Raw genomic sequence first — 24,193 nt, 5'->3', positions numbered from 1 at the left:
ATCATAGAAACATTTTTTTTTTTAGAATTCAAGTACAAATGCCAGAGATGTGGCGAATGAAATCTCAACTGCTCTCTGTCTCATGCGCAAAATATGCTGATCTACAATTGTTATAAGTCACCCCCTCGGCTTGGTGGGGGGGTCCGGGGGGTGGTCCCGGTGGGGGTGGGCACGCAGGTGGGGGGGGGAGGGGAAGAGCTGCACCAGAAGAGTGCATATGGTCGATGGATCAGAAATACACGTTGCGGTGCCATGAAGGCGGGTAGCGACTGCATCATGGCAGCGCCGGTTGCGTCGGTGCAGGCCGCGACGGTTTCGGTTCAGGCCGCGACAGTGCCGGTTGCGTCGGTGTAGGCCGCGACAGCGTCGCGACCGTCGACCCGGTCGCGACCGGTACCGACCCGGCCGCGACCGGGTCGACGGACTACCGACAGAACCGACCTTTAACCGACGCACCGACGGTTTCACCGACGTTGCCACGGAAGCGTCGCGACCGGGTCGACGGTACCGACGCAGTACCGACGGTACCGACCTTTAAGCAACCTCCTACCGACCCGCCGACCGTGGACTGTGGCAGAGTTTTTTTTTTTTTTTGCACATTGAAGTTGAGATTTCATTAAGCCAGATCTTTGTCAATTTTACTTCAATTCTTATCATTTTAATGTTTATATGATCTTTAAAGGTTATATTTTAATTTGGTATCAGTCATGATTTTTTTGTAATTTATTAAGATTTATTTCCTTATTTTCTCATGGCACCAAGTCAATTTCCGATCAATCTACCATATCTGCAGTCTTCTGGCACAGCTGTTCAACATGGCTCTGAAGTCAACAAAATAAAATAATAAAAATTCGAAGAAAAAAAAAGGTTCTGCTAATAAATTTCATTGGCATCAATCCAATCTACAATGTCACAATGCATCGCTTGTGTGAGCTTGTAGATCTGGTTATTTCAAAATATTTGTATGAAATTTGGACATTTTAAAACATTTTGATTACATTGTACAGCTGCTTTACTGGACCGGCCATAATACACGGACTGTGTATTAGGGTGTTGCTTTAAATAAACCAAGAATGAAAATACATTTTATTAAGTTAAATTGGCACAGAAAGTTAATTTCTTTCTTTAATATCAAATTTCATTGATTGATATGATCATAACGCATAACGTTACAGCTTTGATTATGTGGATTGACTGCCCTTATCAAAGCATCAAGTAATAAAACGTGCATACCCAAGTGCCGCAGTATTTTATTTATTTTGGCTAATCTATTTGAGAACGGCGTAGCCTAATCATGAACGAGTTTAGCCCTGAAACATCAATGTCATATCATGACAGTCATGGATGAACTTCAACCTGTTGTTTGCAATGTCTCCCTTTTTAGACCGTAAATCACATAAACGTTCATATTTCAAATAAATAAAGTGCTGACCTCATGGCCACGGATGTTACATTTATGGACGTTTACTCATTAATACCAGTATCTTCTGTATTGTTCAATAAAAAACATTTGAATCGGATTGGTGGACATTTCTTCCGTATTTTCTCTATGTGCTTTCAAATACGTGACCCCAATGGTTGAGAGGTGTATCACTCATATACATTATGAGACAATGGCCACCGATCGGATTAAAGTATTTTTATTGAACAATACGGACGAGACAAGTACTTTGGAGGGCCCGAACATAATTTTAACATCCCTGGCCATGAGGTAAGCAATTCATATTTGGAATTTAAACGTTTAGGCAGATGAGTCGAACCTATAAAGTCTGTTCACACCAAAGTACGATAAATATAACTGCATAACAATAATCGTCCACACTGATGAACATCCCCCCCACCCCCCCAGAACAGAAGTGTCATTTTATCTGACGGTCTGAGGTTGGCAGGTATAGCCTATAGAGAGACAGCGGTATCCGAAATCGACCTGATAGCCTATGCCAACAGCAGCAGTCTTTTTTTTAAGTTTCCTTTTTTTCTTTTTTCTTTTCTGAAACCGCTGTCTTTGTTTTAAGTTTCCTTTTTTCTTTTCTGAAACCGCTCCATAGGTGGCGCTAAGGAGGAGCTTGGGGGTCCCTAAGAAGACCCCCAAGAATGTTAGCCTACAGTGAGCTATATAGGTACAGTACACGTTGTGTATTATTATGTTACAACATGCACGTATACGTGCGTAATTACGCACGTGTAAAATTCCGCTGTTACGGTAGTTGTACCATTCAGAGGAGGGGGGGGCACCTTCATGCTGTCAGGAACCCCACAAATTATATGTAGCTTATTTGGCCGTGGACCCCAGAGAGGAGAGAGAGAGAGAGAGAGAGAGAGAGAGAGAGAGAGGGAGAGAGAAAGTGCATGGAATACTTCTGCAGACAAGTAACGTGCATTTACAGGTGGTCGCGGCTTGTTTTCATATAGACCTCGTTGCCACTAGCAGTGTTGCTTAATCTCTCGCAGAATCTTGCAACGCTGATCGCCCAGAACGGACGCTGAGCAGCTCGTCTGCAGAGGTGTAAAGTAACTAAGTACATTTACTCAAGTACTTTACTGAAATGTTGTCTTATACATTACTCTGTGTCACTGTGATTTGAACCGACGGCAGGCGTATATAGTAGCCAAGGCGAGAGTCTTCAGACTTTAAAAAAAAGAGTGGAAAAAAGAGGATTGTAATAGAAGGGTCGGCTATTAGAAGGGAGGCTTTTAATTGCTTATTTCAAGGCGCTCCCGGTCATTAATAGAGGGCCGGTTTTTAATTGAATAGAGGTCACTATTAGAGGATTTACTCACAACGCCTCGCAGCGTGAGGCGTTGTGAGGTTGTAGATCGGCTATTTTTGAGAGCTATCGGTGTAGAGGGGGAAAAGACCAGGAGACCTGGTTCTGCCAGACTTCACATGACGTGTCAGCCTGTGTCTATGCCCATGAATGGCCGGGCTTCGCACGACGTGTGTCCCTTCTATGCCCATGTATGGACAGACTTTTTTGGGGGACAGAATTCTTTTGGACTGGGGCCGGAGGACAAAGTGACCATGCCCATGTATGGACGAAACAGGTACAAAGCCTCATATAAGCCCGACCCCTTGGGTCTGGCAAAAAGAGCAGACCACGTAAACAAAAGATAGATTAGATTAGATTAGATAAATAGATAGATAGATAGATAGATAGATAGATAGATAGATAGATAGATTTAGGGATTTTAATTTCTTACATTATTATTTATTCACCTTGGGGGGGTGGGGCGTGTGGCGATCGGGGTTGGGCATGTGTGTTTGTGTGTGTGTGTGTGTGTGTGTTACGGCTGCGGACTTTAGACAGACAGACAGACAGACAGACAGACAGACAGACCCAGGCCGTCGGAACACACTCACTCACACCAAAAGTAGCCAATCTACAAGGTCACAACGCCTGCAGCGCGAGGTGTTGGAGCTTGTAGATCGGCTATTATGGCAAAGAGCTTGACAGATATATATATATATATATATATATGTAGATAGATAGATAGATAGATAGATTAGATAGATAGATTTAGGGATTTTAATTTCTTACATTATTATTTATTCACCTTGGGGGGTGGGGCGTGTGGCGATCGGGGTTGGGCATGTGTGTTTGTGTGTGTGTGTGTGTGTGTGTGTGTGTTACGGCTGCGGACTTTAGACAGACAGACAGACAGACAGACAGACAGACAGACCCAGGCCGTCGGAACACACTCACTCACACCAAAAGTAGCCGATCTACAAGCTCCAACGCTGGAGCTTGTAGATCGGCTATTATGGCAAAGCGCTTGACAGATATATATATATATATATGTAGATAGATAGATAGATAGATAGATAGATAGAAAGATTATGTTACGTGCGTAACTACGCGCGTGGAAATAAATTACAGAAAAAAAGGGGAAAAAAAGTGTCAATGCGCAAATTAAAACATTATTATGAGTGGCACCTTGGGCCGAGGGGGGGTCCGGGGCCGGGGGGGGTCCCGGTGGGTGGGGGGTGGCTGGGGGGGGGGGGCACGCAGGTGGGGGGGGGGACAGCTGTGCCAGAAGACTGCAGATATGGTAGATTGATCGGAAATTGACTTGGTGCCATGAGAAAATAAGGAAATAAATCTTAATAAATTACAAAAAAAATCATGACTGATACCAAATTAAAATATAACCTTTAAAGATCATATAAACATTAAAATGATAAGAATTGAAGTAAAATTGACAAAGATCTGGCTTAATGAAATCTCAACTTCAATGTGCAAAAAAAAAAAAAAACTCTGCCACAGTCCACGGTCGGCGGGTCGGTAGGAGGTTGCTTAAAGGTCGGTACCGTCGGTACTGCGTCGGTACCGTCGACCCGGTCGCGACGCTTCCGTGTAGGCATGTAACGATTTATCGTATATCGATTTAAATCGATTCAAAGTGGTGATGATTTAAATCGATGCAATAAAATATGACATCGCGATGCAACCAGCAGAGGGCGCAATCGAGTCAGACTCCTTTCCTTGTTATCCGCCTACTATTTTGTCCCCTCAGGGCCACCATAGCTGCCTGCAGTGCGTCGGTCTCTTCTTCACTCACTCAACGGCAGGCTATGAACGGCAGAGTGGGGTTCACGTCCTCTCAGGCTATGAAATCTAAACAACTAGGCGATCGCACTGCATAAGAGGGAAATGTGCGTCGCATGTAAACATGTTTATTTGATTGATGAATAGCCCAAACTATACCGTTTACCCCCTCCCCCGTCTGACAATGTTGTTAGCTGTTGTTAGCCTGTCTGATTTAAACTCTGTAGGAAACATAATGAAAGCGGCTAATTCTGGAGCGCCTCGGTGCGGCTGCCGCTGCAGAGTACAATGAATAATAATCTAATTTAATAATTTAACAATTGTATCAGACTGCTGACAACGTCAAACTCCTTTCAACACTGTCTTTCAGATATATAGCGAATTACATTGATATTAATCAATACATTTTTATCCAATCTCATTTGGAGCAGTTTAAAACAGTTTCCCTTATTACATAAATGTGTTGTACAGAATATATAGCATAGATAAAAAATTACTTGTAAATCCCAAGCTTGGAAGAAAGGCTAAGCCTTAATTTGTTTATTTGAAGGTTTTCTTTATAATTTATTTCATCTGGGATATATGTTTTAAATTCCATTTATTTCATAATACTTATATATTTAAAGTTATTATTTTACAGATAAAAAAAGTATATGTCTTAATGTGTACCTTACAGCTAATGCATATACCTCATGAATAATAAAAAGGCTTTATTTAATTTCATATATTGAAAAGAGGATAAGAGAAAATACAGTTGTTAAAAAATACATGATTTTTGTAAGAGAAATAATCAAGGTTTTTCAGTAATTTGTCTGGAAAATAAATGTGCTTAAAAATCGTGAAAAATCGTATCGTGAACCTCGAATCGTGATTCGAATCGTATCGTGAGTTGAGTGAATCGTTACATGCCTACGCGGCGTGGCAACGTCGGTGAAACCGTCGGTGCGTCGGTTAAAGGTCGGTTCTGTCGGTAGTCCGTCGACCCGGTCGCGACCGGTACCGACCCGGCCGCCGGGTCGGTACCGGTCGCGACGCTGTCGCGGCAGCGTCGGGTCGGTTTGGGATCTCGCTGTCTCTCGAAAAATGTGTGAGTCCAGCTTTACTCTGTGGCAGCCGCAAACACGAGGAAACGGTGCCACACAGCCCAGTATGCTCTGAAGAACTATAATAAGGTTCCATTAGGTTCCATTTGTGCACTCTCTTGAGTTAAATTAAGACAGGATCATTTGTGTTTCTGGTTCCTTCCATGTATGCTTGTGTTTTCTTTTTACTGCTACAGGTCCAATAATCAAAGCTGAAGTCGGGGAACAGATTCTGATCACGTTCAAAAACAAAGCCAGCCGGCCGTACTCCATTCACGGGCATGGAATGAAGGCCCATGGGTCCGCCGCTGCAGTCGAACCTGGTGAGAATAGAGACTGACAATACCAACACTGTGTGTATTCCACACACAGACACAGAAAACACACAATGCATTTGCGTCGACTGATTCATCCATGTGCAGCAGCCTATACTCACCCAGTAATTCATTGCTGTGACTTTGGGTCTCCTCTTGTCACCTAGTACTGTATATCTATTCTAGTCAAATATCTCCACTCAGAAACCGAAGTCATTGTCTATCATTCTGATTCTGATGATTCTATATGTTTGTTCTTGTCCTGTCAGGCTACATGACAGAGGTTAGATGGGACGTTCCTGAAAGCTCTGGTCCAGGGGTCTCAGATCCTAACTGCATCTCCTACGCCTACTACTCCTCTACGCACTTCACCAAGGTACTCAGTGCATGTCTCATATACTGTACATGATGACATGGTCCTCTGCATTACCTTAAAGCCACCTGTACATGATAATGTATATTGTTCATCATTTTTATCTGTTGCCAAAAGTGATTCCATTCTATCTGTATGGCGGGAAAAAAATCACTTTTGTGTATACCGATGCAATCAAAGTGGATTCTGCCAATATATTAACAAATGGAATCATTTCGGGAGCGTCGATCAGCGTGTTCAGCATTGTGTGGGTGAAATACCCCCCACTCCCCTCTCTTTCTCCCTCTCCCTCTCTCCCTTGCATCGTTCCCGACATCCATCTTTCTCGTCTTGCGTGATCCCAGAGTAGGCCGGTGCCTGAAGGTTACCGGTCTAGTGAAGGTACTGTAACCTCACTCCGTCAAATGGAAGAAGCTTGCGACACACATTTTGTTTCACAGCGTACTTGCATCTGAGACTCCGGGCGCAGAATCGATGACAGACGGAGTTTCATTTTTTCAAGCTACTAGGCAGGTGATTGGATGATCCCGCCCCTAGCAGCCGCTGATTGGTTCGGATGCGCAGCAGTTCGGGCAGCTTTACTCTGTGAGCAATCCCAGACCCTCCTTCCTGAAACCAAATGCAAATGAGATTTCCGGAGGGAGGGGGGGTTTACCAGGCTAAAGGTACTGTACTTCTGTGACCAAATTTCAGTGTGCACAAGAAATGTGATGCTGATGCTGATCGTCCAACAGTTTGCAAGATTAGATCTGGACACACTGACAGACACACGGACCTACCTTCTGTTCTTATAGACGGCTAGATTCCTGCAGAGCCATGCCATGAAAAGGGGTCCTGGCACACAGTGGTGTAGTATAGTTTTTTTCTGAGGATACAGTGATCCTCCCTGCCTTGTACACATGTGTGTCGGAGCAACTCCCCATAAGTCCCCCCACACTCACTAACGGCCTACTACTACTACTTCTAATACTACTACTACTAATAATAATCATAATCATAATCATATTAATAGGCCTAGAATGCATGTATCCACACATGAGAGCATTCTGTAAGACTGGGTATACAGTATGTACGGGTAAGCCAATTACATTTACAGATGGGGAGATTTAAATGCTTTGGACTGATTTTCTACAGTTTTAATGTTAAACACCATCTAACTCAACCAGTCAGGAGCTGCTTTTAGCCTTAGATATGTTGGCCCCTAGAGCACGTTCATCAGCTGCCAATTTCCGAAGCAAAGCATGAATTATTACGATTTACTGTAAGAGTGCAAGTATATATTGTTAGAAATACATGGAAAGCTGATTAGGCTTATCATTTATAATAGAAGTAACAGTGAACATTCCTGCAGTTCTGTCACAATTCAAACACTCATCTATTACGGAATATTATGAGCTTGGCAGTGAAGACACAAACAGGATTTGTTACGTCTTTCATACAAGTATATAAGAGTAATCATTCTTTTGTTTTTGTTCCTTGCACATTTTTGCATAAACAATAACAAAAGAAAATGTTAAAGGAAGAAAAAAAGGCAAGTGCAAAAAGGGAATGATTCCTACTTCTAAGTGGCCCCACAAGCACAATCACACAATTTAAAACAATATATTCACCTATTTTCCAAAATAAATAATATATATTATCAAACTTAGGCTATGTATCAGATTAAACACGAGGGCTAGCATCCAATAACTGCTGCAAGACAAACACGCTTCAGAGACAGAACTTCTAATCAAATAATGGCTGAAAAGGCCATTCTCAGTTCATTGGTTCATTGGGTTTTAGCCCACAAGCCCTGGAAAACTGATGGACTACTACATGTTCATAGTTTTCCAAAGTGTTTTTCTACAGGCATCTGAGATGTGCATTGCCTCCGTGCTTGTGTGGCTTTCTCAACCATGTTGTGAGGAACTGTCTTTTCTTGAAACGACATACAGAGAGGACACATTTTTGCTAATCATCATGAAATTATTCAACAACAACATTGTAGATCTCTTTTCCATGCATATTGTTCATAAGACTGAACCCCCTTTCACACTGAGCTGTGCCGCAAGGGATGGTCTGCATGCATTGTGTGAGTGGTTTTACTCTTTCAGGCTCACTTGTGTGGGTCCTGAAGGAAATCTGTCATACCACTAACTGCTTGCTTTTCACAAAGAACCGCCTGCACAGTTGATGAATACGATGTGGTCATATCTATAATTGTTCACATTAAAGCATCAAGAATGCCCCTGAGGCCAGCGGCCGATCTCTGTTTTCACCTGAATGAGAGCATTATTGAACGTGTGTCAGCGAGTTATAATTTGCGTCAATTAACGTTATTGTTTTATTATATAAAGATGACCAGCACCTCTCGGTGCATGCATGCATCCCATTTTTTAATTCCTGGTATTAAGTAAGATTTTCCAGCGGGTGACCATGACTATAACCTACATTATATGAATGGACATTGCGGCGATGCATCTTGTGTATGTGCGTATGTGGGATGCCTACTGTATGTGTGTGTGATGTGTGTGTGTGTTTACACTTCAAAGCAAAACAAAAAACCTAGACCTAGTTCATTATGTGCAAAGCATTCGGCTTTACAGACCCAAACCCAGCACGACTTATTGTAGGCCTAATTGCCAAACATTCTCATTTGGTCTATATAGTATATTGGCAGAATCCTCTTACACTTCTTATCCACATCAGCACAATCCACATGCGTTTTTGTTTGTTTATGTGCTAAAAGTGTGGTTTTGAGATCTGTTTCACCATCATACAATGAGAGTAAATGGAATCGTAACTTCCATTTTCTCGCTCACTCACAGACAACAGGATGATTGACAATATTTTGACACTGATGGGGTGCAGTTTCCCACCCCCTGAGTAGGGGAGGAACATGCATTTTTTTTTTAAATTAAACTTAAGTTTGATAATATCGTAATTTAACACATTAATTAAATTGTTGTAAACTGTCTGATATCAACCATATAAGACAGTCTACTAGTATTTAATGCAGTCTGACGAGAAACATGGATAAAACATATCCCCACCGCCGATAAGAATGAATGACCTGAGCCGTGTATTTCCCCCCTCCACATCCCCCTTTTTTTATCAAACCTTGCGTAAAAGCAAAATGGTTGATCGATAACTACCAATGACAGATTGACCACGGTAAATCACAGCTCCTCTTTTACTCGTTCAGGACCTGTACAGCGGCCTGCTGGGACCGTTGGTGGTGTGCAGGAATGGGACTTTACGCGGAAGCGAGGGCGTCGACAGACAGAGGGTAGATGTGGAGATGGAGTTTGCCCTACTCTTCATGGTCTATGATGAGAACCAATCCTGGTACTTTGACGACAATGTCAGAACGTACATCGGCAAAGACCCTGAAACCTTCGATCCGGATCCGGACTTTGAGGAGAGCAACCTCATGCACGGTGAGCAAGCATCACAATCACATTTCCGTTTTCAAACGTTTTCAACCGTTTTCAGAGAGCGTTGTTACCTTGTACGTCTGCTATTTTAGAACATGGTTACATACATATAAACATACATATAAAGACAAACTGATTAGAATATTATGTACACTGTCTCTGCCAGGACAAAAGATCACATTCCTCCTTAGCTAATACTGATGGGTAGACTGAATAAATGCACTTTAAACCAAAGTCAATCAGACTTATGAGTAAGAGAGGTTACCTTGAAATGTATTTGAAAGAGTGTAGCTTTCATTTGGGATATTTAAAAGAAAATTGTTAACTGTTGTTTTAATTAAGTTAAGTTTAATTAAGTTAATGAATTTATCATAAAAACAGAACCTATAATGATAAATATTTGTAATGAAGGAATTTGGGCACCCCCTTTAAAAAAAGAAAATAATACATTTATTGTTATTGAGATGGATGCAGGTGGAACATTGGGGTTCAGGGGTATTGTACATTACCTGTGGTTTCACAGATGATGTTTTAACCACTAACACCACCATCAGAAGCATTCCTGTTATATTCCTGTTGTCCAATGCTACTATAGGAATATAGTTTTGGTTTCAAGTCCTGACGCAGATGGCATGCTATTATAACTCTGTCTGTTATAAACTTTGTATAAGAGTGTGTGTGTGTGTGTGTGTGTGTGTGTGTGTGTGTGTGTGTGTGTGTGTGTGTGTGTGTGTGTGTGTGTGTGTGTGTGTGTGTGTGTGTGTGTGTGTGTGTGTGTGTGTGTGTGTGTGTGTGTGTGTGTGTGTGTGTGTGTGTGTGTGTGTGTGTGTGTGAAGAGATAAATGGCATGCGCCTTAACACCTCAAATGGTTACTCAGTTGTTATAATTAAGGGTTGTGTTATGTCCTTACAAATGTACATGTGTCTGGTTGCATGCATGCGTGCATGGGTGCGTACTTGCGCGTGCATGCTTGTGTGCCTGTGTGTGTGTGTGTGTGTGTGTGTGTGTGTGTGTGTGTGTGTGTGTGTGTGTGTGTGTGTGTGTGTGTGTGTGTGTGTGTGTGTGTGTGTGTGTGTGTGTGTGTGTGTGTGCCTGCGTGCGTGCGTGCGTGCGTGCGTGCATGTATGCATGTTTGTCTATTAAAGGGATAAATGGCAGGCTGTATGGGAACCTCCAGGGGCTGACGATGATGCAGGGGCAGAAGGTAGACTGGTATCTACTGGGCATGGGCAATGAGGTGGACATGCACACTGTTCACTTCCACGCAGAGACCTTCACCTACAAGGTACCCCTCTCCTTCTTCATTATTTCATAATGATCATCGCTGCCACATAATTGTCATATGCTCACACGGCAGTTGTCACGGTGATCCTCGACTAACACGACTAGACATTGCTGTCATCATTATAGCCTACCGCTTGTCTTTTCTGTGTCAGTATCATTAAACGGTATGTCATCATCAATGAATGAGGTACATTTCCATCAGTTTTCCATCCAATAAATAGACTACATAATACAGTTATACCAGACACATGCAACTGGGAGGAAAATCATTAGTTTTTAGAGCACAAGGACATCACTATTAGTTGAGCATTTGCAAAACTATTGTAATTAGGCTGTGTGTGTGTGTGTGTGTGTGTGTGTGTGTGTGTGTGTGTGTGTGTGTGTGTGTGTGTGTGTGTGTGTGTGTGTGTGTGTGTGTGTGTGTGTGTGTGTGTGTGTGTGTGTGTGTGTGTGTGTGTGTGTGTGTGTGTGTGTGTGTCGTTGTCAAGTCACAACATGAAACGTCATACTGTATATTTGATCTGTAACTCACTATCTGACATATGGCTTGATGGCCAAAGATTAAAGGTCAAGGTTAGGTCACTGAGGTCATCTGGTATTTCTTGCTTCTTCCTTCTTGCACTAATATCTGCTCAACTATTGGGTGGAAACATTCTTGTCCCCCCCATCATTTCCTACAGTATGTTGCAATGTGTCATGTGAAAATATTTCCAAATACATGCTTGTGTGTGTGTGTGTGTGTGTGTGTGTGTGTGTGTGTGTGTGTGTGTGTGTGTGTGTGTGTGTGTGTGTGTGTGTGTGTGTGTGTGTGTGTGTGTGTGTGTGTGTGTGTGTGTGTGTGTGTGTGTGTGTGTCTGTGTGTGTGTGCGTCCACCAGATGGACCGTGTGCATCGCGCTGATGTGTTTGACCTCTTCCCGGGGACGTTCCAGACCGTGGAAATGGTGGTAGGAAACCCTGGGACCTGGCTGCTGCACTGTCACGTCACAGACCACATCCATGCTGGCATGGAGACCACGTTCACCATCATAGGTACCGCGTGTGCTTCTATTGTTGTGAGGACCAGGTGTCTTCTTCTTATGATGTTCTTATTTATGCATTCTCACTCTCATCTCACATTTTGACACTTGGTTGAGTATATTTTGTGTCCGATGCTGATGCAGAGGACACCCTTTTATTTATGTTGACTACGACAGATCTGGTACATCACTATGCAAATAGGCCGGTGGTGAGTCTTCAGAAGTAAGGCCCATTTATACTCAGCATTAAAGTCATACCGTGTAACTTTCATTTTAGTCGACTTTTTGGCGACACCTTTGGTAGCTCCGTTGTCATTACAGCGTTTTTCTATTCGGAAATACCACTCAAAAAGGAATGCTGCAGGATTCAGAAACTGTATTATTTATTAATTTTAACATACATAAATTAAGTACATTTCCAGTGCCATTTCCGGCACCTCATTTTGGAGTGTCAGAGGCAGACAAATACACCAGTGAAACTTTTGTTTAATTGAAAAAGTTACACAACATGACTTTAAATTCGGATAGGGATATGGACGGAGCGGACGGAGCCGTACTCTGCGTTCATTTCATCTATCTTTCTGCACCTTGTTTGAAAGCTTATGCATGCGCAATGTACATCTGTAAGGTTCAGTACCACAGGAAACTGGGGGGGCAGTAGTGAATCCCTGCAAGACGGACAAAACCATAGACATCTAAAGGTAGACGCCTCCTCCGACTCCGGGGCGTCTGTATCTGCGGGCGCCATTTTTGGGTAGGCAAACTGCCTATCAAAATTACCACTGTCTACTGGCCAATCACAGCGCGTCTTTTCCGGGAGTTGATAGAATCTAGTTGTTAAAATATTAATATAATATTTTTATACAACTAGATTCTCCCGTAGAAGTCCCGTAAAAGACGCGCTGTGATTCGCCAGTAGTCACTTTGAGTGGCAGCGTGCCTTCCCGAATATGGCGGCTGCAGATACAGGTCGCTCCAATGAACTGCAGCGGCCAATGAGGTATCTAGGTTTCTATATCTATGGACAAAACAGACGTAACACAATGAAGAATAGAGACTGTAAGACAAGTGGAGGTCCATATGAGATTGTTTTGTTGTCCTATCCTGCCCTCTAGCGGTTGAAATGGGTCAACCTCCATTTAGACATGACTGTACTGTAACTACAGAGAGAAGTATGTGAGGCTAAATACACATGTTTGTACACACAGCATGTACATAGATATTTACTAACAATGTTTTTTTTTCATTTTTTTTCCCAGAAAATTCTTCAAATGGTAAGATAAATTGTATACATTTTTCTTTAAAAAAGGACGACACGATTATTGTGAAATAATCTAAGATGAGTTTTATTTATATGTTAAATTTCTTGGCCATGGACTTTTGTTTCTTTTCAGATACTTTGACACTTTAATTTCTTACGGTTTAATTGATGCTTGTTTTACTTAACTATTGTTCTTTCATAATGTATGTTATTTTATCTTCAAAAGTGATGTATAAAGCATTTTGTAAACTTTTGTAAACTGTTTTTAGAGAATGGTTATACAAATCTATTTTCTTCTTCTTTTTCTTCTTCTTCTTAGTAGTAGTAGTAGTAGTAGTAGTAGTAGTAGATGTAGTAGTAGTAGATGTAGTAGTAGTAGTATTACATGGAGTATTTTAGCGCACCGCCACCGAACTACAACACCTGTTGAATGTCTATACTGTTCTCTGTCATCCTCACATCCTGCAGCACTAGTGAGCTCAATAGCCACCATGCTGCTGTCTCTGGCTGTAGGAGTGATGCTTCACTACTGAAGGACCCTGACACTGACTGTATCTATGCAACAAGGGCATTGACTGCACTACAATTCCAGGGATGTTATCACTGTGTGTGCGTGCATGGGTGTGTGTGTGTGCGCGAGCGTGTGCGTGTGCGTGTGTGTGTGTGTGTGTGTGTGTGTGTGTGTGTGTGTGTGTGTGTGTGTGTGTGTGTGTGTGTGTGTGTGTGTGTGTGTGTGTGTGTGTGTGTCTGTGTGTCTGTGTGTGTGTGTGTGTGTGACAGAGAGAGAGAGGAGAGTTTATGTATTCCTATATGACAAAAGTAATTAATTGCCTATTGTGCCTTTGAAGGTCAAAATCAAACTGTCGATGACAACACAGTCATGTATTATAGTTAAATCTACAATGCGTAGGTTTTATGTCCGTTGTCCCTCTCGCAACGTAGAACTACAATAACTACCACAACCACGCTACAATAAAGATGGCAGCGCATCTGTGTCTAAACAAAAAAAAAGGCATGGGTTTCCGAGGCTAGTGTCTACCTGACCACCAGGGTTAAAATGTCTCAGTGTAAGACTAGGGAGACCACCTCCAAACAATGCAGGATGTGCTAATTATATTATATTAACATATTCTACAGATTGTTTAAGCTCCAATCCTTATTATTTGTGTCCTCTCTCTGGACGGAGAGAGGTAATTGCAACTGTAGCACCCGGGATTCAAACCGGTTCTCCTGCATGGGAGACCAAACACCTAAGGCTCATACAACAGGAAATCCCTGCTTGACCAGGGGAGATATTGGGCTCATGACCTTCTGGCAGGGCTACTTGTCAATCATTTTGTGTCCTATCCAACACCAGGATCTAAATTTCTCAATAGAGTAGAAAGACCTCCAAGCACTATATTGTATTAGCATACTCTTCCATACTGTTTGGTTAAAATAGCATTTTATTCATTCAAATACATTCTGGATTGCAGCTTAAAAAACATTTTTCTAATTAAAATAAGTTTGTGGCTTTTTTCATGTTTTACATCATTCTTAATAAAACCTTCTATAACTGTGGATTGCTTGTACTATGTTGCTATTTTTGTGGCATATTGCACAGAATATTCATGTGATTTGTTTAGACTTATTTAGTGCAAAGCACTACTGGACCAAATGTGTATGATTGATTTAAGGTGTGAATGTGCAATAAAACTATTATTCTGCTATGTTGTACAAGTAGTCGTGTTGTACGTCATATCACCACTAGGCGACGCTAATGCATTCATTCAAAGTTGCCAATTCTAATGCTTGTAACAATGACATTTAGACTACTAGATTAATGTATGACATACATGTTTTCTAGGGGTATTAAGGGTTGGGGTGCTGAAACCAAATCTGTCTAGTTAGTAACACACATTTAAATTCCCTAGGGGAACTCATGACAGCTGCTGAAAGTTGGGGTACCCGCAACTATATGTGGGAAAATATTTGAACATTTCTTTAATTCTGTCTTAAATGCCTGTGAGGTCAAACTGGGGTTTTTCATGAATACCACTCCTTGACCACCACACCCACTTCTTGTGTGAAAGTGCACAGTATGTTGCTCAGTGCATGTAAATTAAAATGTAGCTTTATTTGTTTATTTCAATTTCTCACATGTCAACCACGTGGTGCAGATTGGACGGATTGATTTATTGATTGATGTACTTTATTTAGTAAGACATGAGAACAACAGTACATGGAAGTACAAATTCACAATACACGGTCTACTAAACTGGAAGGCTCATAAAGCACTAAGCTTGTTTAAAATGAGATCCCCACGCACACAAATCATGATGACATATAAGACAAAAACATTCCAAAACATTTACGTTTTGGAAGTATTTTGACAAATACAGGGGGATCCCAATGTTGTGGCGTATCTTGTAGACGACATTGTAAGTTGCTGTACTCTGTCCTCAACCCTAAGCCATCCAATCCTAGCAAAGTGAGCAGGGGTTAGATGGGTTCGGTGTTTGAGGCCAAGAAGTGTACAATGTTATCTGACAACACACACGCACCCAAATAGCTCGGGTGGAGACCATCCCTCTTAAAAAATGACTGGCGTTTCCAGAATGTGTCAAAGAAAAGTTGTCAATAAACCCAAGCTTTTGGGGTTATATGGTCTTAGAACCGCCACAACCGAGGACTGACTCACCCCACCCTCTCTAACCGCACTCCTCCAGTGCTCCCGAGTGCACCACTCTAAATAAAAGCCTTGATGGGAGTCACACAGGACACACATGTCTGAGCCAGCTGTTGGAGGTTTTTCACTTGGGACAGGGGAGAGGGGAGAAGCCCAGGGCTTTCTTGGCCCCTATAACTTCGCTTTTCTGTGCTCCAAGTGCCCATGGGAGCTATCCAGTGACCCCTGACCCCCATACTCCCCTCTAACCACCTGAGGGGCAACCTTGGTTTACTAACTATTAGACAAACCCACTCTTACCTCCTCACCCACACCCACTGCCCATACCCCCCTAGCTGCTTCAAAGACAAGCTGAACCATAACAAGATAGGCTGTAAAACAATAGCTACAGGCCTAGTGGAGACATCTACATAGGCTCTTAAAAGCTACCAAATATCATAATGTATTAAATAAGTACTATAAGTGATGGTAAAATATAAAGGTTAGATACAAACAACCATAATAACAATATAGTTCATGTATAATTCTTCTGCAGCACCTAGCAGACACTTACGTTCTGACAGCTCTGCACTGACCTCTGTACCCACCCACCACCAATCGGTTGTGATTGGATTTCGCTGCCCCCTAAGTTGTGGGGCACCAATGATGGCCCAGTATGCAAATGTGGGGCGGGTTTATCGCCAGAGGCATTTTTTTAACCAGCCCCTTGGAAAAACATGTAGCCTATGTCATCAATTATGACATACACATGTTTGAGGCTTCGGGGTTAAGATTTTTGGAAAAGAGTGCACACAATTGTTTCACATCCATTGTACATATTTGTTTGCTTTTTCCCCCCAAGAAATTCTTCTCATGGTATTACAAACTGTATTAAATCTAGGGAAAAAAAGGTCTCTATTTTTTATTTAGCTTTAAATTTTGTGTGATTTTGACACTTTAATTTCTTACTGTTTTAATTGATGTGTGTTTTATTCTATAGTTGTGCTTTTATTGATATTATTTTACTGTTTTATCTTCAATAGTGATGTATAAAGCACTTTGTAAAACTTATTCTTAGAAAGTTGTTATATACTGTACATCCATTATTATTATTATTATTATTATTAATAATAATAATAATAATAATAAGTATGTTATTTGTCCTCATATCCTGCAGCACAAGTGAGCTCCATAGTATACCATAGCCACCATGCTGCTTGCTGTTGTCTCTGGCTGCACTATTTTATTGTCGGTCGCGCACACAGGTGCATTATGTAAGGGTTTGGTAGTAACTAACTACATGTAATCATAATGATCATCCCACTGATCCCAGATTACATTTGGGGTGTAATTAGATTACAGTTACATTTGTCAAGTAAGCTTGATTAAATTGTTTTATTACATCCCAATCCACACCTTATCTTCTGACCACATGCCCCCTGTTAATTAACCATTAACAGATAAGGGTCAAATTCTAGGGTCAAATGTAGGCCAACTATTTAGAATGGACTGTGACTCACTCAAGATCCCAAATGAAGCATGTCAGTAAAACTGCTACAGGAACCCAGTAGAACCAGATGCAGGTAAATGGAAAATGAATTATATATTAGAGAGTAGAGACCATCCACCACTCTGGGTGGTAGGTAAAATGTATTTCCTAATCTACTGTAGATCTGTCCTGCTGCAAACAAAGTCTTGTGACCCCTGACTTCAAGCCATTGTACAATTGTGGTCCCCTGACTAATTGAATATCCCTGCCCTACCTTGTATTGTGGATTTTCAGACAGGAAGAAATAGAGGCAATTCTAAGTACTATCTCTGTATCATCGCTCGGGATATAGGAGAGGCTGTCCCCCTGTCCTCTATTCCCTTCTCTTGGGTTCAATGAAGGTGTGAGACGTCTCAATGGGTTATCCAGTGTAAATAGGCCAACGTTAGATACAAATAAAACAGGTTTTTATTCTCAAAATATTGGACCATTTTCCCCTTTCTGGTTGTGAGAAGAACTGGGGTCCACTTGCCAAACCACATTTTATAGTGTCATTTATTGGAACTCACAATATCATGCAGCTAGGGGAAGTGCAGTCTATGGATTGCCAAATTGCTTCTCTTTTGGGGGGGAATATGCTGAAGTCTTGAAGCCACTCCCCATGATTTTGAAGCAATCCAAAAGTAATCAGATTGGATTAGAATTGTTTTGCAATCCAAGGGATTATTAGCCTACATTATAACATTGCCAAAGTTATCTGAGTCTGACCCAACTCTGCTTAGTGTCTATTTGTGTGTGTGTGTGTGTGTGTGTGTGTGTGTGTGTGTATAAAATAGAGAGAGAGAGAGAGAGAGAGAGAGAGAGAGAGAGAGAGAGAGAGAGAGAGAGAGAGAGAGATAATGTAGTGATTATCTGTTGTGCCTGTGAAAATCAAGTCTACTGCAGACGGTCACACAGAACAACTGTAGTTGTTTTGTGTATTCTCATATCAAGATGTAGCCTTGGATCAAGACTATGATAGAGCATGTAATTTATCGAGTCTGACTTTAGGGATATGCAAATGTCAAAATCGATCAAATACATCTATGATAGTCTTGATCCAAGCGGCTACACCACAGACGAGGCTAAATTCATTCAGTTCTCAATCATTCTCAATTATATGACAGGTTTTATTCTTTTATTCTTTAAAAATAAATAGGCTACTGCTGATTTGCTTGTAATAATTGAAACAATTACGCTGTGACTCATTGCACACGTGCGTAATCAGTGTAAAGTACATTTACTCAAGTACTGGACTTAAGTAAAATGTTGAGGTATTTTTACTTTACTGGAGTATTTCCAATTTTCAATACTTTTATAGGCCTACTTCTACCCCACTCCCCATTACATCTCAGAGGCAAATATTGTACTTTTACTCCACTACCATTATTTGAAAACTTTAGTTACAAGTTACTTTGCATATATAAATTATTATATTATAAAACATGCATTAACCACTTCATCCCTGTTTTATACATAGGCTATTGTGACCATTGTGAGCTTGTAGATCTGAAATTTTCAAACATTTTAGTACTTTTACTTTTGGCAGTTTGGTACTATATATTCTGATGCCAATACTTTTGTACTTTTACTCAAGTAACATTTTGAACACAGGCCTTTTACGTGTAACAGTCTGAGTATTTTTGTATTGTGGTATTGTTACTTTTACTTAGATAAGTAAAATATCTGAGTACTTCTCCACCACATCCTCCTGCAAATGCAAATAGACTGTATGTCAACTCAACTGCTGAACCAGTTATACTTATGTTTTGCACGTGAGGTTGTTTTCATTTTGTGCGCAATGGAGAACTCAGTTCCGGACACACATGGAGCATTTTATAGCATAAACTAAACACCGTGTGAGTGAGTATAGGCTTATATGGGAATACACATTTCTTTTGGGTAGCATATCTCTTCTCCTAATAGTAATAATAATAGTAATAGTAATAGTAATGGCGTGCAGTGATGATTAAACAGGGGGAAAGTTGAACCAAATGATTGAGTGTGCACTGTGCATGGCTGGTATCAAGCTTACTTATTTATATGGTGTCTCTCTCTCTCTCTCTCTCTCTCTCTCTCTCTCTCTCTCTCTCTCTCTTTTGCTGAATGCCGTAAGTAGCTAGCAAATATGTGTATTAGTATATATAGCTCCATAGTTGTCCCGATCTATCGTCATGTTGCAATTGGATTCGGCAGCCAAGTTTCATAACTGCACCACTGATAGAAGTTATGCTTCCCGTTTCCAGAAGAACAAGCTCACAGAATTCACACACACACACACACACACACACACACACACACACACACACACACACACACACACACACACTCATTACTGGGTCAGCCGGTGGTCTGGAGTCCAGCGGGCGTTGTTCTAGTGTCCAAAAGTAACGAAGGAAGTACATTTACTCAAGTACTGTACTTATACAATTCTGAGGTATCTTTTACTTTACTGGAGTATTTCCAATTTTCTGTACTTTTACTTATACTCTACTACATCTCAAAGGTAAATATTGTAGCCTACTTTTACTCTACTACAATTATTTGAAAAATTTAGTTAGTTACTTTGTAGTTTTTGATTATTTTATTACAAAACATACATTAACCACTTCAGACCTTATTCATTTCGGCCGATTTGAAAATAGCAGATCTACAAGCTCACAATGCATAGCAATGCGATGCATTGTGGGCTTGTAGATCTGCTATTTTCAAAATATTTTTATACATTTAATAACTTGTGAAATGGGACATTCTGCATAATGAGTACTTTCTACTTTTTGGTGGAGAACTTTCGACTTTTACATGTAATTGAGTATTTCTACTCTAAAAATGTAGTATACTTTTTCCACCACGATAAGTAGGCTACTTTGTAATAATAGACTATATAGGCCTTGTGTTTGTGAGTCATTCCTCACTGGGCAGCAGCAGCCACATTACACAAAAATCAATGGCCTGCATTGATTGTGAGGGTGATGATGAACAAACACTGTTAGTTTACTTTAACTCATCACCTTATCCTAGGTCTAGGAAACCTGTTTACACCACTCTGTGTGTCAGTCTGAACCTCATGCCAAAGATAATCTTATCACACAGTTAAAGAAGTGTTCCATGCTTCCCGTTTCCAGAACAAGCCGACAGTATTAACTTCTAGAATTCACACACACTCATTATTGGGTCAGCCGGTGGTCTGGCGTCCAGCGGGCGTTGTTTTAGTGCTGGTGTAAAGTAACGAAGTATGATAGCTACATTTACTCAAGTACTGTACTTCAGTACAATTCTGAGGTATTTTTACTGGAGTATTTCCAATTTTCAGTTGACTTCTATTTTTTAAATACATTTTGTATTCCGGACTTTTACTATCAGAGTATTTCTACTTGATACTTTTACTTAAGTAAAACATTTGAGTACTTTGTTTTTTTCACCACTGGTGTTGACTTTTAGTGCCGATTGGCCCATACTGTGTTTCAGCACCTCCGGGACATCCAATGGACAGCGAGGTGAGGGATGCTGCTTATGGCTCAGTTCCATTATAAATGTGGAAGCTTCACACAGACACAGTTTAGTCACTAACTGGATGTCAGCTGAACACCAGCTTCACCTGCAACTGCAACATTTCAACAAAGGCTTTTTGTGCTGTCTGTGCATGGGACTATAAGGAAAAGGTATGGATATCAAGCAATTTGTATTTACTTTTGTATTTTGTGTAGGCCTGTATTGTACAATGGTGTGCATTATTTTCTTTTTCCCCCATTTTTTTTTTTACAAACAAAACACACAAATGTAGCCTACAGATAATGGATTAATCATTAATTAATATTGTATTAATAGAACATTATATTTGTTGTGTCCAAAACTTTCCCAAACTTGGTCCAATAGCCTCAAAAATTATTTGGGATTTATGTATCTCAAAGTGAAGTTTTCTTCTGTGTGTCCAGCTTGTGTGTTTGGGGTGGGAGACAGAGCAGGGCTAGAGATGGAGAGACAGGGCGAGAGGCATTCTGCATGAGAGACGAAGAGTGGGAGACAGAGAGATGGAGAGGGACAGAGAGGGGACACGCTCTGTGTGCCGGTTGCCCTGTTTTTGTTAATTGTCCATCTCTGGCAGTTCTTTTATGTTTTGGATGCAGTAATTACAGAGAAACCTCACGGCTCGATGGGCCTGTTTAGACAGGGATTGTGTGTGTGTGTGTGTGTGTGTGTGTGTGTGTGGGGGGGGGGGGTGTCTTCCCGTAAGGAGCCAATGACACAGCCATTGAGTCAAGTTTGGACAAATTTGCCTCTTCCACAAAATAGGCCATACAGCTTGTCTTAGCTATTTCTTGCCCATAGTCTGTGACAGCTTGTCTCAGTTATTCAAGTGATGCTTCCACCCCTTATCTGAACTTCTACTGGACTCTGTCATTCGTTAGATTGCTTGTAATGTTTGGTGACAGTTGGTGACCAAGGAATTGGCACATACTGTCTGTCTTCTCCTGTGTTAAGATTTCACTGTCATTTGTTACAATGTAATTAGGAACATATTTTTTGCATCTTGTTTGATGAGAGAAACAGGTTAAACTAATAAGACAAATAAAGCAAACATTTGTGGAAGGCTGCCTAGACCAGATGTCATATTAAAATCCTCTGTGTGAGGGCACCCGGGTAATGTCCCACCGCCATGGGGACTGCAGTGGGGTTCAATTCCTCCATGATGCCTCTGCCTTGGCCGGGTGCGCCAAAGAACACAAGCTGTGTTCACGGGTTAAAAGCCGGTACGGGATTGTGTCCTTTGTTGCTGCATTAGCGACTCGTACAGGTTGGTTAGGATGCCTGTTCAGCGGGGAGCGGAACAGTGTAAAGGTGACATGTTCCTCTGCACTTGTTACACTCTCCCAGTGAAACTCCTCACTGCCAGGTGAAAAGAGGAAGCTGGAGACTCCATGTGCGTCGGAGGAGACATGGTGGTTGTATACTCCCGCCCTAAGACCAAACAGTAGTTGACACAGTGACAGGGAGGGACCGTACACACGTGCACAAAGTGGGGAGAGAAAAAAATAGAAAATAAATCAATTCTTTAGAGTCTTTTTTCTTGAAATCCCTAGTGTTCATTTAATTGTGAGTTTATAACATTTGACCGTTTTGGGGCATTTCTTTACACACTCATTTACATGAGGCTTACATTAGCACTGAAGGTCTTGTTGTGCACTTAATCCTTGTCAGTGCTGTACCTTGTGTTGTGTTAAGTGACCAAAGTTCAGGGCCTTTATCTTGTGATCTTATAGTGCTGGAAGCAGCTTCTGCCCAGCCCTGCATGACTTCAGCAATAGGGTGAGAGTAAAACCTCCCTTTTCCCCTGTCTCTGCTTTTCTCTCCACAGATCGGTGACTAACGGTCCTTTCATCCCGAGCCTCTGTCAGGGAGGGTACGAAACTCCTCCATCTTCCCCTCCTCTGCCTACCTGTTCTCTGTCGCTTGTCTCTCCCCCCCCTGGGTCTCTTCTTGTTCCTCTGTTCTTAAGTTTCTATCCCGGGGAACCATGGCTCCGACCCTGTCTACGGCGTTCGCCAGGCGCTGGTGGATGGCGGTGACCGCCATCATCGAGAACCTGCTCTTCTCCGCTGTGCTCCTGGGATGGGGTTCGCTCCTCATCATGCTCAAGTCCGAGGGTTACTACTCCTACATGTGCAACGCGGAGGGTGAGTCAGAACCACTAGCTAAAATGTACTGTCTGTCTGCTCTCTGGGTGTTTGTCGTGTTCTATGACAGTGGTTCTCAACCTGGGGGCCCCACATGATTTTAGGGGGGTCCCCAGATGACAGTAAAGTGACAATTTAAGCACTTTTAATACCTAATACCTAAAAAAACTAAAACAGGGGGGGGAAAAGTATTAAATGAAATGAAAAAAGATCAGTACTGCATCAAAAGTAATCAACAGACTGTACTATAAAAACTGGTCAAACATTGGCCAAATTGTCAATTAATATAAGAAACAAGAGGCGTTGTGAGCTTGTATATCGGCTATTTTCACAATATTTATCTGTGGAACCGAGTCAAACTAAACTCCTACATTACATTCCAAGTGCTTGTCAGGGGGGGCGGGGGTCCCCAGTTCAAATATGATTATTTGGGGGGGGTCGCGGCCTGAAAAAGTTGAGAACCACTGCTCTATGACAGACTGAGCCCTTCAAAGAATTGAAAGTACATGCAAGAGTCAGCTCTAGGTCCATGAATTCCAGACAGATAGTCACGATAAGATAAGAGAGAAGAAGAAAGAGAATCAACACACTATTAGGGAAAACAAGGAATGTTGAAAAACACAGGCCTATGATGTAAGAGAAGAATTTAGGCCATAAAGAGCACCTCAGTACCCAGCTCGCCGGGTTCCAATGTCACAGGATGTAACTGGGTGTCTGTTTGCCATTTAACAGAAAAAAACATTAAGAGGGAGAAGCTGTGTGCTTGCGTGCATGCGTGCGAGCGTACGTGTATGAGTGTGTGCATGCACATGTGTAGTCTGCTTGTGTGTGCGTGTGTGTGTGTGTGTGTGTGTGTGTGTGTGTGTGTGTGTGGGGCAGGTTATTACGTAACATGTCTTCATCGAAACTTGAACAGTGCTATCAGCGCTGTCTTCCAGACATGTAGAGAATGCATTGTCTGGATGAACCCATTTAGTGCTGTGAATGGAACTTAAAACCACTGCCATGGGGGGGGGGGCCTGAGGGAATATAAAAGAGAAGAGGAGA

General features: G+C 41.7%; 2 protein-coding genes across 3 annotated transcripts in view; both read left to right on the top strand.

Moving 5' to 3' along the window:
• Window positions 1-14,856, top strand: part of LOC308091207 (ferroxidase HEPHL1-like) — a 48,956-nt gene extending 34,100 nt beyond the window's left edge. The window contains exons 14-21 of one of the 2 annotated variants that reach the window (XR_013933680.1): window positions 5,827-5,952; window positions 6,213-6,319; window positions 9,501-9,735; window positions 10,879-11,018; window positions 11,895-12,048; window positions 13,295-13,309; window positions 13,765-14,290; window positions 14,329-14,856. Coding sequence is in view for 1 of the 2 variants with exons in the window: in XM_080436648.1 (XP_080292774.1) it covers window positions 5,827-5,952; window positions 6,213-6,319; window positions 9,501-9,735; window positions 10,879-11,018; window positions 11,895-12,048; window positions 13,295-13,309; window positions 13,765-13,829 (842 nt within the window). In the remaining variant the exon portion in view is untranslated. Of the gene's footprint in view, window positions 1-5,826; window positions 5,953-6,212; window positions 6,320-9,500; window positions 9,736-10,878; window positions 11,019-11,894; window positions 12,049-13,294; window positions 13,310-13,764 lie in introns of both variants that reach the window. The other variant, XM_080436648.1, reaches the window with a different exon arrangement.
• Window positions 14,857-20,951: 6,095 nt separating this feature from the next.
• LOC308091035 (large neutral amino acids transporter small subunit 4-like) overlaps window positions 20,952-24,193 on the top strand; it is a 29,163-nt gene continuing 25,921 nt past the window's right edge. Inside the window, exons 1-2 of the mRNA XM_080436330.1 lie at window positions 20,952-21,133; window positions 22,828-23,146. Of these exons, the coding sequence (XP_080292456.1) occupies window positions 22,987-23,146 (160 nt within the window). The 5' untranslated portion in view covers window positions 20,952-21,133; window positions 22,828-22,986. The remainder of the gene's footprint in view (window positions 21,134-22,827; window positions 23,147-24,193) is intronic.

Source organism: Gymnoscopelus braueri (assembly GCF_963280865.1).
Source record: "Gymnoscopelus braueri genome assembly, chromosome: 8".
In the NCBI taxonomy this organism is placed as follows: domain Eukaryota; kingdom Metazoa; phylum Chordata; class Actinopteri; order Myctophiformes; family Myctophidae; genus Gymnoscopelus; species Gymnoscopelus braueri.
Note: the sequence above shows the minus strand (reverse complement) of the source record. Positions and strands in the feature narration are given on the sequence as shown.